An 18,345-nucleotide genomic window follows, 5' to 3' on the forward strand; every position below is an offset into this window, starting at 1 on the left:
TGACGCTAACGCTGCAGACTTATGGGATCATTAAGAATTTGATAAAAAGAGTGAACAAAATGAAACAAGAATTTTGACCCTGCATGGCTTCAACCAATATTTTCATTTCTGTTCTGTAAATTGATTTAATTTTAATTAGATAATGCATAATTTGCATATTTGAAAATATCATCTCACAAAAATATGTTTTAATGTACTGTGATTAATCAACTCAGGAGGTATAATGATGTCAATTAGTTTAAATGTTGTACTCACCTGGGGTGTCTTGACTTAAATGTGCTGTTGTGCACAAGCTTCCATGATTGTGCAATTCCAGGACTGATGGATATAAATTAGTTGTATTTGTACACACCCACACAAACAAACTTGAAAATGTCTTTCTTTGTAGGAATTTGTGATGATCATTGTGTTTGGGCTGGAGTACATTATTCGAATCTGGTCTGCTGGTTGTTGTTGCCGGTACAGAGGATGGCAGGGGCGACTTCGCTTCGCAAGGAAGCCCTTCTGTGTCATAGGTGAGCTTTCAATGAAAACAAGGTCAGAGTGAATTTTGAAAGAAAAAAAAATGTGACTTATTGTGATTTTGTTCCTCATTTTCTTTTTGGTGACTTGCTATTCGGTTGTTAAGTCTGACGTCACGCGTGACGTTTAGCCTCTTCCGGGTCCAAGCGCTCCGCTCGTCCATATCTAATTAACGTTACAACCCATAACGTTAGACTAAGCCCTTTTCTTAAAGGACTGGCTTCGCTTCAGCGCCAGTGGGTGTTAGGGATAAAGGAAAGAATTGTAACTTACCTTATCAACTGCAGCCATTTTCTCTTTTCTTTCTCGTCACAGGGAAAGCGGTAGAATGACAGTTGAATGTCACTTGTTTTTTTTTTAACTCCGATCTATTTAAACAACATGGGACACAGCACTGCGGCATGTTAAAACTCGGGCAAAAGTGGTAAGCAGATAGAGAGGACCCAGCATTTGGACCCGGAAACAGTATTATCAGAGCGTGATTACGTCACGACTTAACAACCGCATACAATGAATATTCCAATGTTGAAGTTCAAATGCTCTAGACTAGCAAGGTTTTTTGTAGTAGATTAAATAAACAAACTGAGTAAAACTGAGGGTAAAAAAAAAGTTGAATTTACTCACCAAAGCCATTTTTTATTTGCTTTTGGTAGTGTAACTGTGTGGTTCTCTCAGGAACATGTAGGAGATGTAGTTTAACAGAACAAACTTAAACTTTTAATATACATACGCAGGATCAGGCAGATAGGTACACAGGTTAGAGCAACACACATTACACATCACATAGCTGGGACCATAGACAGTATAAGAAGTGGACAGAACCATCTCATTGGAACTCAGTTGAGACAAGTGAAGCCCATTTTTAGCGATTTTTTAGGACTTCCGTTCCCAACGTGCAGACTCAAACCAACTCAAACAGAGTTTGACGACGTAGATGTGACGTGAGCAACCCGTCTGTCTTCTAGTGGCTGTGACATGAGAAATCTGAATCATTCCCTTCTGAAACTTGCCTGAGGCGGAGAGTGTGAGTAGGAGCTGTCCTTGAGCTAGGAGCAGGAGAAACTTTTTCTAGGTATTCTTATTTTGTCATTTTGCCTCCACGTTTCCCCGACTGCCCGCGAGCTTCTCCTCCTGTCCATACGGTAATCTCTCTACTGTGCGACAGAGAGTCACGTGGTTATGACGCAATTGTTGGCCTAATTTCACAAAAAACTGCTTCTACGGGGCCATAACATAAGCTACAAGGTGATGGAGAATTTTATACATTGTCGTGTTTCTTTAGAAATAAATAATGGACAAATGGAGTCTTCAAACTCCTCTGGTGTAAAGTTATTCGCTGTCAAAGTGAGGCCAAATTGAATGGGAGTCAATGGAAATGCTAACTCAAGTGAAGTTCTGCTACAAGATGGCGGCACCTGCCGGCTTCAACTTCCGGTCGATGGATTACCCCCTTGGATTGCACAGATGTGTCCTCAGAGACTCCCACTGCCATTCTCTCTCCAAAATATACCAACTCAACTATTGTCAAGGCAACACTCCATGTGTGTTGTTTTGAAACACCCGCAGTAAAGAGGGGCGGAGTGAGTGAAGCTCATTATCATTTAAAGGCATATGCACTGAAACGGCGTGCTGAAAACAGAGCTGTTCCGAGGGTCTTTTTTTTCCCGAGTATAAAATTAGTGTTTTCTTTCAATACTAATGAGAATTTTTATTAGAGTATATTACAAACTTTTCATTTAGACCCTAAAGAATCAAATTAACTTGTATGGAAATGGCATTATATGACCCCTTTAATAATACATGTTCTACTGTTTCCATATTTTTGGAACTGTGTTTGTCACAATACCTATTCTGGTGTTTCCCAATCCTGACCATACTTTGATTTAGTAGACAATGGCCAATGAGCATTCTTGAAATTATAACATCCTTTCTCCCATTTCAAAAAGTTTCTTCTTAAAAGACTTTGTAATATTTTAAAAATTAAGTCCTGTCTAGCTGTAGAAATACCACTTGTTATACTTTCAATTGTAGATAAAGAGTCTGTGCATATACCTGATCTGATTGGCTGAACTTCTTTAACCCACTGTAATGCTAATATAATTGCTATTAATTCTGATGTAAATGCTGAAATTTGATCTGATGTTCTTATCAAAATGTTGCCTTTAATTTGTGGTATAAATACTGCTGCAGATGTTATACCAGCATCTGGATCTTTTGAGTCATCTGTACCTGTATAGCACTATAATATTTATGATCTATGTAATATTGTATATTTACGCTATCCAGGATATTCTTATTATGTTTGTCTTTGCGTAACTGGATATCTATAGAATGCATCGGAAAAAAACAAGGAAGAATTGCTGGCAGAACCACACAGGTGGCAATATTATTGACATCTTTAATTATTTCTCTTACCTCCTCATTAATGGACCATCCAAAACTTGTTAGTTTTGCATATTATAATGAGTTTCAACTCACCCGTTGGTGCACTTGGGGGTAATTGTTTTAAAACGTCCAATGTTGTAAAATGGCAACCGGAATGATTCGCCCATACATGCCCGACCCAGAGTCCGTGTGTTGCACCATTCCTGTCAGTTCCAAGATGGCACAGCACCGTTCTTTAATCTTAATCGGTCTGCAAATCCAGTTTTGTTTACAAAACAATCCTCAGTGAAATGAAGCGAACAGATGGACAAAGTTTTACCTCATCAGCTGGAACGTCATTAAAAATAAAGTTTATCCATGCAGTCCTATTGGAATCCAGAGGAAGCATATGCAGCGACTGTCTTTTTCCACAACCAGGCACTGCACAATACTCTGTATTGCTCGGTAGCTCGATCTAGTTTGTCATCACGAGGTAGGCCTATGTTATTTAGCTATGCGTGAATGGGTAGGCGGGATGGTGTTTTATCCTCTTTGACGTCATAGTTCCCAACTTTGAAAAACGAGTCGTTTGCTGAAGCTTGTGTCAATAAAAGCTTTTATTGGACTATCAAGGACGTTTTCCGTTCTGAAACTTACAGGATATTCTTATAATATGATGTCCCCTTAGATGTCATAAGCTCAAGGAAAATTAGTTTTTTTCAGTTCATCACCCCTTTAAGGATATGTTGTGGTGCAATAAGATCCTCACCAGTGACATCACTTAATGTTGAGAATGAGATGTGTGTAATGCCACTGGAAATGAGAAGGATTAAGTTAATAATGAGATACTGGGCAAACATAAAAGGTCAATCGGAAAAACATTCAGTTAAGAATGTTTTAAGTGATTGTTGGGAAAATAACTATAAAAAAAACTGTTATCCACTCACAGCAGTGGCCGTTTACTTCCAAGTCTTCAGTGCGAGACGCCCATAAAAACCTAGCGTTTTTCAGCTAGGCTCAAAACTAGGTTACAAAATAGCCTATTACTTATTCATTTTGATGTTTTTGAATGCAAAAACCAAGCAAACGTCATAAGTAGACCTCAGATAACAATATAATAAAATTTAAAAAGCCAGTTCATGATTTAATGCTTGATTCTGAATTGCCTCAATCCTAGCAAGCTGAGTTTGAGGCAGAACTATACACAATACTACTATAATCTATAGTTGCTCCAATTAGTGCCACATAAATACAGATTCTCCTGGACCTTCGACAGAGTCTGCTGCCTTCAACACTGAACCATCAGATCCTTCTGTCTGCCCTATCATCACTGGGCATCACTGGAACTTCCCTCGACTGGTTTGAGTCCTATCTTCCCTCCACTTCTTTGAGTCCTATCTCACTGGTTTGAGTCCTATATCACGGGTCCTTCAGGGTCGCATGGAGAAGCGACTTATGCAAAGCACATCAACTGACCACTGGAGTTCCCCAGGGTTCAGTGCTTGGACCGCTCCTCTTCTCCATTTACACCACATCACTGGCACATCATACAGGCACATGGTTTCTTTTACCATTGCTATGCTGATGACACCCAGCTCTACCTCTCATTTCAACCAGATGATCCCACTGTAGCTGCACGAATCTCAAGCTGTCTGGCTGACATCTCGGCATGGATGAAGGAACATCACCTGCAGCTCAACCTGACAAAGCCGTCTCTCCCTTCCAATCCGTCTCTACAGCATGCTTCACTATCCAGCTATATTCTTCCTCAATCACCCCATCAAGGTCGGTCAGAAAACTTGATCTTCTGACCTTAACAGACCACATTACAAAGACAGCTCGATCATGCAGGTTTGCTATGCACAACATCAGGAAGATCAGGCCTTTCCTAACTGAGCAGGCAATACAATTTCTTATCCATTCCCTGGTTATTTCTAGGCTTGATTACTGCAATGCTCTTCTGGCTGGACTTCCATCATGTGCAACTAAAAACCTCTACAAATGTTCCAGAATGCTGCTGCCCGTCTTGTCTTCAACGAGTCCAAAAGGGCCCACGTCACTCCTCTGTTCATCTCTCTGCACTGGCTGCCACTCGCTGCTCGCATCAAGTTCAATGTGTTGACACTTGCTTACAGATTGACCACTGGCTCAGCTTCCTCCTACTTTCACTCGCTCCTACGAATCTACATCCCTACCAGAAGTCTACAATCAATCAATGAGCGGCGGCTCGTGGTACCATCACAGCGAGGCACAAAATCACTCTCCAGAACATTCTCATTCGCGGTTCCATGCTGGTGGAATGATCTGCATCCTCATCCGGAATGCAGAATCCCTGACAGCTTTCAAAAGACAACTGAAAACTCATCTCTTCCGTGAGCACTTAACATTAAAAATAAAACATTTTAAAATCCTCACTTGGTTTATACGAGCCCGTTCTCATCCCAAAGCGCCATATAGGACGCTTTTGCAAAAGCGTAAATATCCAACGCACATGGCACCCTTTAACGTAAAATGAGACGCAGATATATTTGGGCAGAAGGCGCCCCCTAGTGGTCTAACCCTTACCCTACACCATACCTAAACTTAACCATAACCGAAGCGTCTCATTAGACGTTAAAGGGTGCCATGTGCGTTAGATATTTACGCTTTTGCAAAAGCGTTGTATATGGCGCTTTGGGATGAGAATGCGTTGTTTATACCTGGCCTGGTTTATGCTACTCTGAGCGATGTTTGAACTTTGTATTTTGAGCACTTCTTGTGTTGTTATTGCCTCTTCACGATAACTTGTTTGGTTTAGTCCTCAGATGTAAGTCACTTTGGATAAAAATGCTAAATGATTAAATGTAAATGTACTTTTGAGCGATTGCTGATGTGCTCCCCATTCAACTCCAGCTAGACCTCTCATTTATCACTTTTTTATATTTATCTAAATATTTTGGATATGTACTCTAAAATTTAATTTTGAGTCAATCCTTACTCCTAAAAGCCGAACAACTGATGTCTGCTTCAATGTTTCTCTATACATTTTAATATTTATAGTATGGGTTCGTCTTCTTTTTTGAAAAACAAATTACTTGTGTTTCTGCCATATAGAGCCAAATGCCCCATTTATTAGCCCAGTTTTCTATCAATTTGACACCATTTTGAACCTTTTCCTGTACAAACTTAACATTCCTAACTCTTTTCCATATTTCAGCATCATCAGCATATAAAGATCTCCCTTTCCAAGGTTCTATCTGAGTAAAAAATGTTATTGATGATAATTAAGTTAAACAAAATTGGACTGCTGATACTTTCTTGAGGAGTTTCATTCTCGTTTACATAAATTGGAGAATACTCACATCCCACTCTGACTTGAAAATTTATCTTTAACTTTTTAAATTTAATTTTAAATTTTTAATTCTATTTAACAGACAGTTTGTAACCTAGTTACACATTTTACCTTTTACCTTTTATTCCCATCATGTCCAGCTTAATTAAAAGTCCCTCCTTCCGCAACATATCATATTCAGACAAACACTGACTGAACTGAAGGAAATTAAATGCAAACACAGATGATGATAATTAAGTGAACACAGGTGACACAGATGAACCGATAATGGCGGTGATGAAGAGTGAAAACTGAAGACGGGCAGACAAGTCCAATGAAAACAAACAAAACAGAACACAACTGTGACAGGTAGTTGCAGATAGTACATTTTTAACCCTGGATACTTGAAGAGACAAACGTTAGTAGTAATATGATGGAGCTTGTGTCAAAATGATTAATGGGTTTTTAATTAACCCATTAACCTTTGACCCGCCCCCTCCCCGTGCCCTGTGTTTGACCCGGCCCCTCCTCCCTGCGTCCTTGGGTGACCTTGACCTGTGGTAACCTTGTGTCGTATGACCTGGTGTGTAATTGAATAATAGGTGTGTCATGCGTCAGACCTCGTGATTATAAGGGGATCATTGATATGATGTAAGATTTTATGTTCGAAGGGGATCTCTGGTCCTTGTGATTATAAGGGAAACATTGATATGATGTAAGGTTTTATGTTTGAACGGGTTCGTCCCACCACATTCCAGAGGAGAGGGGGATTGGTGGGGAAGGAGAAAGTGAGAATATCATAAGTCTTACTCTAAAGTTTAAAAACATTCTTTAAAAGTGAAATGGTTAAATGGTTATTTACATTTAGTCATTTACAAATATTTCACACTAACTAGATTTGAAAAACATTCTTTAAAATGGTATAAATATAATATATAATATTTCACAGTTGATAAACATTCTATGATATGAATTAAATGGTTTGAAAATATCTAATGTCTTTCTAAACATCTACAGATCCAATTATTTTAAACAAAAAATAAACTCATCTTACATTTTTCATATGCAATACATGCATACATACATGATTGGGTGTGCAAAATAAGTTGTAATACAAAATATCCCCAATGTGAAAGTGAGAATATCATATGTTTTACACTGAAGTTGGAAAAAACAGCCTGTTTTTAAAAGTATATAACTGAAATGCTTATAAAATAAATGATATACGATAAATATCTTACTGAACCAATTAATTAAGCAATAAACAAACTCATCTTACATGTTTTAGAGATTTGAAGAAGTCCATACATGTCCAAATACAATTCATGAAAGGGTTGTGTTTAATATTGTGAATGTAAGATCCTGACAGTCTTCCTCAAGCGTTCCTCACACACTCCCGTTTAACATGCTTGTGTGTGTGTGTGTGTGTGTGTGTGTGGATGTGGGTGTGCTGTGTCTATTTGTGTGTGTGTGTGTGTGTGTTCGGGATCAGAACGAGACGTGTTCGATTAGTGTTAATTCCATATCGTAGTAAAAAGCATAAATTAAATCATTAAAAATCATGTGGCTGTGATCCATGAATTAGTCATTGTTACATTTCCAACGCCTGCAGATAGTACAACATATTTTTATCGCAAAAGATAGGCAGCACGATGTTAACCCTGAAAATCAAATTTTTCCCTGATTTACCCTGAAAATCTAATTTGTTAAAATACACAATAGACAATGTGAAATAACAGGTTGTTTTGGGGGTCTGTGTAAAAACTTGACTTAAACTTAAAGTATATCTTTTATTTATCAGGGTGCATGTAAAGAACTTTGAAGAACTTTGAAATTTGGTCATCTCATTCGTCATCACACACATGTGAATATACATGTTCAATATATACTTAAGTTTTATCTGTAAGAAATTTGCCACATAGACCTGTCTATCTTCAGAGAGAGGGGGACAATGAAGACATTTAGAGTCTGTGATGCCTCAGGCCGACCCCATTGATATAGGCTGCTTATAAGGCCCTTCCGATCGCCAGTGCATCTAAGAAATTACTTAACAATCATTTATGATAGCTTCAGGCTATAGGGTGACAGAGCAGATGAGCCTCTGTGCATCGTGTAGTGTTAGTCTGCAAACGCCTTTCCAGAGCTTTTTGTTCGTACTAAATTTATTTCAAAGCATAATCATAAAAGTTTAAATATGATATTTTGAAATGAAAGGTTTTAACACATTTGTATCTTCTATTTATCTTTCAGAAGATAAACTTATGATTTTTAACATAACCTAGAGTATAATTTTTATCAATATAGCCATAGCCCTAATGATTTTTGTACTGTAACAGCATTCTATCCTGTACACCTAAAACACAACCGTCACAGAAAACTGCCTTTTCACATTCCCAAAATAAGAAAATAAAAATAAATAAATAATTTAATATAATTTCTAAGCTGTTTTGCATCCACAAACACACACTAAGTCGGTTCCATAAAACTAACTAATCTCTATTTTTAAATGAAATGATTATAAATAAAGTTTATAACTTGTTACTAAAATGTATTTAAACATAGTTTTTAGCTAAAGTTATATATATATATATATATATATATATATATATATATATATATATATATATTCACATAAGTATTGATAAATAAACTATAAAAAACAACAACAAAAAACAAATTTATCACAAACCAAGTTTAAGTTGGGATAATATACAGTGTGAGATGAAGCTTCACATCCTCATCACAGAGGATGAGCCTCTAGGGGATAATGTCACAGTAAAGCTAGTCTGCTTTATTTTATTTGGAGTTTTATTCATACTAAATTCATTTAAAAGCATAATAATAAAAGTTTAAATAGAATATTTTAAAATTAAAAGACTGTTTAACTTAAATTTTTAAAGATTTTATTAAAATCGTATCTTATATTTACCTTCTTAGAAGACTTCTGTATGATATGCATTAATTTAACCTAAGGTACTGTTTTTACCAAACGGCGTTTATTCAAAATAAAATAAAATAAAATGTTATAAATCAAGAACTGTGCTTTTGCGTCTTAGATCTTATTTCAAACAGTATTTTTGTCCATGTGACATGAAACATGTTCTCAGAATTTGACACAATGTTTTTGTTGTTGTTGTTGTTGTTTTAAAGAAATCCCAGGACTCTACATTTCTCTTATTTAGATTAAGTTGTATCATTTAGAAAATCATCACACATTTTCAGAGACGCGATGGGCCTCTGTGGCCCAAGACGCAGCATAAGTAAAGTTTGTCCCGAGTGAATATTTAATTTTACTCATCTTCATTCAAAGCATGATCTTACTTTTTCTACGATAGCTATGATCTATTGTATGTATAAGATATATTGTATTCACTTGAATTGGTAAAAAAGATTTCTTGTATTCCCCAAACTATCCTCATTAATTGTGGGAACACAGGGTGAAACTCTTCACCGAGAATATACTATCGGTTATCTACTCAGAATATATGTAGAATTTGAAAATGTTTTCATTTGTTGATGATCTGTCGGTAACATGAACTGACTGTGGCGGGAGAGCTGATAATACTATATTGCAGGAAACATGCCTTTTGACCTCCTCCATTTTGGAGGCTATTTTTTAAAGACCATACAAGTTGGTCCTTAAAGGTGCACTGGCTAGGAATTTCTCCCATCTAATTGTATTTTCAAACGAACAGTGCTCTCTAGCGCCTCACTTTTTCATTTTACTTCATCGAGTTTAACTAGGCCTATATACATGTTTTACAGTTATACTGCCTATATAATGGATTACACAACCACGGAAAGAAAAAGCTTGTAATTTAGGCCATAACATTGACGTTACCTGTCAAGAAGAAGAAAGCGGGCAACTTCGGAGTCCCTTTCAAAGTCTTCCTCATTCATTAGCATTTTTTTTTTTAGCATTCATTTTGAATTTGTCGGCCACATTTCCCTTTCAATAAAACATTTATGCTTTTTTTGGCTATGAGGATTGCATTATGAAGTACTGGGTAGTACGAAACGTTATATCAACGTTATATACCTCCCTGGCCGCTTCAGCTGGTTTCAGTCAGTCAGCTTTGAACGAAAAGGCAGGCTAGTGTGTTTTGTCCCTCTCTGCTATTATAGTTTTTCAAGATGGCGGAATGACGTGAAGGCATCCATGGAATTTTTTTCGCTTACAGGGAAAAGTCATAACATTGGCAGAGGTAATTTTACACCAATGAGATCATTTTTAATAAAGACATTGATTTTAGCTATTAAAATACTTTTTAAAAAACTATTGTACCAGTTGTTTCAGATGTGTAAATTACAAAACAGCATTTTCAACTGAGGGAATCTACCCATGAGAAATCTTCAGAAGTCATAACTTCAGGGCTCAATGGGGTTCCTGAGAATATTTAATTTTCTTTAAAACCAATGATGGAGTTTAATGACACTAGCTTGCGACGTACCCCCCAAAATCAAATACTCTAAATGATTTACATTGTAATGTGTACTTTTTCAAAGAATAATAATATATATCCCGCCAAATACATCTGATTTTACTAAACCATGATTTTTTTTTTTTTTTTTTTTTTTTTTTTTTTGACAGACCTACAGAAATGCATGTTGCTACAAGTTCCAGGCATAGTGCAAACAGGCAATGTTTGAGAACCCTAATATTGGTGTAATCTCTGCGCAGTCTCAACCACAAATGCACAACTTTGTGGTGGGTGATACGGTCATAGCTTTACTTAAAGAAAATATTATGGAAGTAATTTTCAAACTGTAATACATTTTTTTATACTTATTAATATCATGGTTTCATGTTGTATTTGTTTGTTGTTAATTAATACCTTTTATTTTGAACTAACACTTCAATGTCCAGCACAAAATTAAAGAGATGAGTGTGCTAATGGTGTTGTCTGACCCCAAATAATCAGATAAAAAAAAATTTCTTTGATAGCTGTCAACATTCAGTGTTTATAGGAATAAATGACCATTACGATTTTAAGCGATAGTCTTTCTGAGAAAGTTAGACTAAATTGATACTGTGTTTAGTGCAACATTGTTTACTTAAGTTAATTACCAATTACTTATAAGCATTAATTACGAAAAGTAAGCGCATGCTGCTTTACAATTAAACTATTGCTTTGAGAGATGCATATTCATTGAAGCGTGAGGCTGTTGAACAAAGTTCGGTAAAATCGGCAGATAACATTGCACTAGAAGTAAATTCTAGTGATCAACATGCTAAAAAGTAAATACAACATGAGCCATACAGAAAAGCCACTTGTGATCAGTTTTGTATGTTTGTAATTGACATTTTATATACTAGTCGATTACGCCGTTAACATCAGGCTTCTTTTGTTTTTGTACAGTTGGGAAAAACTATAATCTCCGAGCGTGGTCAATCTTATAGGAATTTATGAAAAACATGAACAGATATTTCTACATGAGATATTTATTTTAGAACATCTTTCAGCTATGTCTACGAAACATCGACATGCAGGATGAGTATTGCTGTATTTCTGTTACCTATGATCATAGCCAGATAGTAACGGAGTACATTTACTTGAGTACAGTACTAAGTGCAATTTTGAGGGATCTGTACTTTACTCGAGTATCATTTTTGGGGAGTACTCATGATTAGATTTGAGAGGGAAATATTTACTCCACTATATTTCTATCCATAACCATGAGTACCTGTTACTAAAAAAAAAAAAAAAAAAAAAAAAAAAAAAAAAAAGGAAAAAAAAAGAAAAATATCGGAAACCCTCAATTTGTTGTTTCCCTCTCAAACGTGATTGGATAGTGCAGGCGCCACTGATTGAGACAGCCTATCAGCAATCACCTTCAGCTTTCTGCAAAAGTCAACCCCATGGTCAGATTTACATAAAAGACGAAACCATGATAAAGGTCCATTCCGGGAATGTGCCGACCCGTGGCCCCACCTCGCCAGACTATTCCAATTTTATTAATTTTATGAAATTTTCCTTAATGTTAAATAAAGCAACAATTTACTTTCTCTAAGGTATTGGCATTAACATTTTTATAACTCAACAGTGTTGGGAGTAACACATTACAAAAGTAATACATTACAGTAACATATTACTTTTTGCTGTAACGCAGTAGTGTAAGGCATTACTAATCAATTTTCAGTAATATTTTACTCGTTACATGTTCAGTGAGGCTTGTATTACAGTTGTATTACAGTGTATTGTCTGCTTTTACTTCTTAAAGGCAACAGACTATGTGAAAGTTTTAAAGCAGTCTTTTAGTGCCAGTTCAGAGCGATCGCATCTGTAACATTGTTTTTTCCTCATAAATGCGAACACGAAAACTAAAATAAAATGAATATTTTAAGTTCTATGGAGGAGAGCCAACCCTTCCTCATCCGATTTGCGCAGTGTAATTAACAGAATTACAAAAAAATGTATTTTGCCTCCTATTTTTTTTCACGCATGAATGTGTGTCTTTTCCCGAATATTAAAAATAAAACATAGACTGATATTTGTCTAATGTCTGGAGTCCTTTAAGGAAGTAGCCTATATACGTTTCAATACATGAATTTTCTGAGAATTTTTATTTCAAGTTTTGACTGCAAATGTCATGTCCATAATGCTGGACTTCCCCAATTTTAAATAATTTATCCTCAACTAGTTTTGTGGTGTAGGTCTACGTATTTTATAATGTTAACTTCAAATAATACTAATAGCCTAATTTAAAGATAAGGCACCATTGGATATGGACGGTAAGGAGAATAACGCTGGAGTTGGAAGAGGTGTGTCGCGATTCTGTAGGTTCGTGGATCTGAGTCGTGTGGCGAATCGCGATTTCGGTTTCATATTGCATATCGTTACAGCCCAAAAGTTAAGTTCTACTTAGTTATTTTGGTGAAAGTAACTCAAAAGTAATACATGAGTAATGTAACGCATTACAATTCTGGGACAGTAATATTGTAAGGTAATGAATTACTTTTAAATAACAGTAACAAGTAATACCTAATGTATTACAGTTTGGAAGTAACTTGCACAACACTGTAACTCAATGTAGGAGGTTTCAGTCCATAAATGTTAGTACTGTGGCAGTAGTAATGCAATATGTAGTACTTTTAAAAACAAGTACTTCAGTACTTTTACTCAAGTAGACATCTGACTGTAGTACTTTTACTTGAACTTGAGTAAATTTAGCAAGGGGTATTTGTACTTTTACTCAAGTAATAAAGCTGTGTACTATGTCCGCCTCTGCCTATGAAACTATTATACTTTCAAACTCGTCTAGCTATTGCCCATTTCACAGCACAGTCTTAGATACACAGTTATTTTGCATATGTGGTTGAACAACAGTTAAGCTAATGAATTACCGCTGATAAGCGATATTTTTATGCGAAAGGTGGGATGTGCACACCGATAACTTTGACACAAGAGTTATATTTTAACAACGCTACATAACACTGATCGTATTTTGGATGTTCTTTTCTTTACACTTCCATACAGCTGTAGTGTTAGTGAACTCTAGGTCTTCTCTTTGTTCATATACGACAGTATTCACATGAATTGGCATGATTTAATAAAATGACGGTCTAAACCACATTATATTATTACCACCCTAGTTTTTAAATAGCGCTTAAATGTATATTTTATATTTTAACCCTTTATGCGAATATAGAATACCGCACAAGAATCTCTGAAATATTTTTTTTGTGTAAAACATCTATGTAGATCTATCAATATTTGTAAAAATACAGCAAAACAAAGAATAAAGACATCTTTCTACCAGTGAGACTCAAAATCTGGGTATACAACAAAATAAAGTATCTCGAGCCTGCACTGAATCGCCAGCAAAATATGTAGCATGGTTTGAAGAAACACTTTAATCAGCTGGTGCTTGTTGACTAGTTATTAAACAACCCTCAATTCGGTAGTGATGTTTTTTACACCATATTGATATAACGTTTCAATTTCAACTCAATACATTTGAATGCTCTAAAGGTCTATAACTGAACTTTAACGTCTTAATATTTGATAAAAATTAACTTAAAGCCTGCGCAAAATAAAAAACATCCTAGCTACTTTCTAATATATCTTTTTTACTTCGCATATATATATATATATATATATATATATATATATGTTTTGGTGTAATTAATAGAATACTCTCTGACGGCATATGCATAACATCTCCTCTACGTCTGATACAACACGGTTTTAATCCTATATAGTCGTTTACGACGTCATGACGATGACGCCCCTTTACAACCTCTCCAGCCGGGACGGGCTAAGCAGTATCAGTTGTCCCGAAAAACTCTGCACAGAGCCCACCCTCCGATATCACACACAACCATTGGCTCTAGCTCTAATAGCAGCGGACTACTGTGCTACTGCAACATCTCATTGATCATCGGACATTATCTGGTTGGTACAAGGACTGTCAAAGGCCGCTTCAACCTCCTGGTTAACGCAAACTTCTTCGACTCACACTTATAACCCAAACACTTTATTTACGCACAAGGCCTGTACGATTGTGCTGTAAGGACTTCCAGGAGTTTACAGAAACTAACAGAATCTTTCATCATTGAATAAGGGACTATTAGAAAAATCTAAAAACTTCTGAAATGGAGATGCAAAAGCTGATGGAGAACGACTTCCCATTGAGTTCTGGCGAAGCGGGGGTACTGCATCATCCGGCATGTGAGTGCGCCGTAGGGAAAGAGTGTCATTTAAGAGATGCGCAAGACTCTATGTTTAAAGATAATTTTAGAGGCCCGATGGTTAGCTTGATGCACAGGATCGTCAAGGCAGAGTGTGATGAGAACAACCATTGTGCGCAGGGTACCAAACGTGTGAAAAATCTCAAAAAAGAAATGGATGTCATAAGAGGGTTGGTTGGATCTTGGACAGATGTTACGCCCATGTTTTTTAACAGAAGAGAACCGATCGGCGTAATCCTCAGAAAAGTTCTGGATGTGATGCTTGAAACTCGTGAGGAATTCGAAGTCGACGGACTACTCTGCATGTGTACGTTTGTAACAGATCTCTGTGTGTCACTGTTGTCAAAAAATGCAAAAACAGATGTTAATGAAATTGTTGAATCTCTGGTCACCTATGCCTTAGATAAAAACATGATTGCGTGCCGCAACTTTTTATTCTGGCTCGATCACCTGTAAATGTCATTGTTGTTTTACATTTTCTTACTATTGCTTTACTTCACTATGTTGAAATAAAAAAAAAAGACAAAAATGTATTTTGTGGTAATGTCCGAGCTCATAAAAACAGTATTACACAACTTATTCTATAGGAGGTAAAAAAAAGATTTTGAGTTTTTTATAAAAAGAGTTTTTTATTTTGCGCAGGCTTTAAGTTAATTTTTATCAAATATTAAGACGTTAAAGTTCAGTTATAGACCTTTAGAGCATTCAAATGTATTGAGTTGAAATTGAAACGTTATATCAATATAGTGTAAAAAACATCACTACCGAATTGAGGGTTGTTTAATAACTAGTCAACAAGCACCAGCTGATTAAAGTGTTTCTTCAAACCATGCTACATATTTTGCTGGCGATTCAGTGCAGGCTCGAGATACTTTATTTTGTTGTATACCCAGATTTTGAGTCTCACTGGTAGAAAGATGTCTTTATTCTTTGTTTTGCTGTATTTTTACAAATATTGATAGATCTACATAGATGTTTTACACAAAAAAATATTTCAGAGATTCTTGTGCGGTATTCTATATTCGCATAAAGGGTTAAAATATAAAATATACATTTAAGCGCTATTTAAAAACTAGGGTGGTAATAATATAATGTGGTTTAGACCGTCATTTTATTAAATCATGCCAATTCATGTGAATACTGTCGTATATGAACAAAGAGAAGACCTAGAGTTCACTAACACTACAGCTGTATGGAAGTGTAAAGAAAAGAACATCCAAAATACGATCAGTGTTATGTAGCGTTGTTAAAATATAACTCTTGTGTCAAAGTTATCGGTGTGCACATCCCACCTTTCGCATAAAAATATCGCTTATCAGCGGTAATTAATTAGCTTAACTGTTGTTCAACCACATATGCAAAATAACTGTGTATCTAAGACTGTGCTGTGAAATGGGCAATAGCTAGACGAGTTTGAAAGTATAATAGTTTCATAGGCAGAGGCGGACATAGTACACAGCTTTATTACTTGAGTAAAAGTACAAATACCCCTTGCTAAATTTACTCAAGTTCAAGTAAAAGTACTACAGTCAGATGTCTACTTGAGTAAAAGTACTGAAGTACTTGTTTTTAAAAGTACTACATATTGCATTACTACTGCCACAGTACTAACATTTATGGACTGAAACCTCCTACATTGAGTTACAGTGTTGTGCAAGTTACTTCCAAACTGTAATACATTAGGTATTACTTGTTACTGTTATTTAAAAGTAATTCATTACCTTACAATATTACTGTCCCAGAATTGTAATGCGTTACATTACTCATGTATTACTTTTGAGTTACTTTCACCAAAATAACTAAGTAGAACTTAACTTTTGGGCTGTAACGATATGCAATATGAAACCGAAATCGCGATTCGCCACACGACTCAGATCCACGAACCTACAGAATCGCGACACACCTCTTCCAACTCCAGCGTTATTCTCCTTACCGTCCATATCCAATGGTGCCTTATCTTTAAATTAGGCTATTAGTATTATTTGAAGTTAACATTATAAAATACGTAGACCTACACCACAAAACTAGTTGAGGATAAATTATTTAAAATTGGGGAAGTCCAGCATTATGGACATGACATTTGCAGTCAAAACTTGAAATAAAAATTCTCAGAAAATTCATGTATTGAAACGTATATAGGCTACTTCCTTAAAGGACTCCAGACATTAGACAAATATCAGTCTATGTTTTATTTTTAATATTCGGGAAAAGACACACATTCATGCGTGAAAAAAAATAGGAGGCAAAATACATTTTTTTGTAATTCTGTTAATTACACTGCGCAAATCGGATGAGGAAGGGTTGGCTCTCCTCCATAGAACTTAAAATATTCATTTTATTTTAGTTTTCGTGTTCGCATTTATGAGGAAAAAACAATGTTACAGATGCGATCGCTCTGAACTGGCACTAAAAGACTGCTTTAAAACTTTCACATAGTCTGTTGCCTTTAAGAAGTAAAAGCAGACAATACACTGTAATACAACTGTAATACAAGCCTCACTGAACATGTAACGAGTAAAATATTACTGAAAATTGATTAGTAATGCCTTACACTACTGCGTTACAGCAAAAAGTAATATGTTACTGTAATGTATTACTTTTGTAATGTGTTACTCCCAACACTGTTGAGTTATAAAAATGTTAATGCCAATACCTTAGAGAAAGTAAATTGTTGCTTTATTTAACATTAAGGAAAATTTCATAAAATTAATAAAATTGGAATAGTCTGGCGAGGTGGGGCCACGGGTCGGCACATTCCCGGAATGGACCTTTATCATGGTTTCGTCTTTTATGTAAATCTGACCATGGGGTTGACTTTTGCAGAAAGCTGAAGGTGATTGCTGATAGGCTGTCTCAATCAGTGGCGCCTGCACTATCCAATCACGTTTGAGAGGGAAACAACAAATTGAGGGTTTCCGATATTTTTCTTTTTTTTTCCTTTTTTTTTTTTTTTTTTTTTTTTTTTTTTTTTTAGTAACAGGTACTCATGGTTATGGATAGAAATATAGTGGAGTAAATATTTCCCTCTCAAATCTAATCATGAGTACTCCCCAAAAATGATACTCGAGTAAAGTACAGATCCCTCAAAATTGCACTTAGTACTGTACTCAAGTAAATGTACTCCGTTACTATCTGGCTATGATCATAGGTAACAGAAATACAGCAATACTCATCCTGCATGTCGATGTTTCGTAGACATAGCTGAAAGATGTTCTAAAATAAATATCTCATGTAGAAATATCTGTTCATGTTTTTCATAAATTCCTATAAGATTGACCACGCTCGGAGATTATAGTTTTTCCCAACTGTACAAAAACAAAAGAAGCCTGATGTTAACGGCGTAATCGACTAGTATATAAAATGTCAATTACAAACATACAAAACTGATCACAAGTGGCTTTTCTGTATGGCTCATGTTGTATTTACTTTTTAGCATGTTGATCACTAGAATTTACTT

The 18,345-nt window shown here is 35.8% G+C and overlaps 1 protein-coding gene across 2 annotated transcripts in view; it reads left to right on the forward strand.

The window, feature by feature from the left end:
* Positions 1-18,345, forward strand: part of kcnq5b (potassium voltage-gated channel, KQT-like subfamily, member 5b) — a 172,553-nt gene that overhangs the window by 110,954 nt on the left and 43,254 nt on the right. For both annotated transcript variants that reach the window (XM_039657429.2, XM_089132226.1), the window contains exon 3: positions 389-515. In XM_039657429.2, the coding sequence (XP_039513363.2) occupies positions 389-515 (127 nt within the window). The remainder of the gene's footprint in view (positions 1-388; positions 516-18,345) is intronic.

The sequence above is a fragment of the Pimephales promelas genome, chromosome 6 (assembly GCF_988280905.1).
Source record: "Pimephales promelas chromosome 6, fPimPro1.hap1.1, whole genome shotgun sequence".
Classification (NCBI taxonomy): Eukaryota; Metazoa; Chordata; class Actinopteri; order Cypriniformes; family Leuciscidae; genus Pimephales; species Pimephales promelas.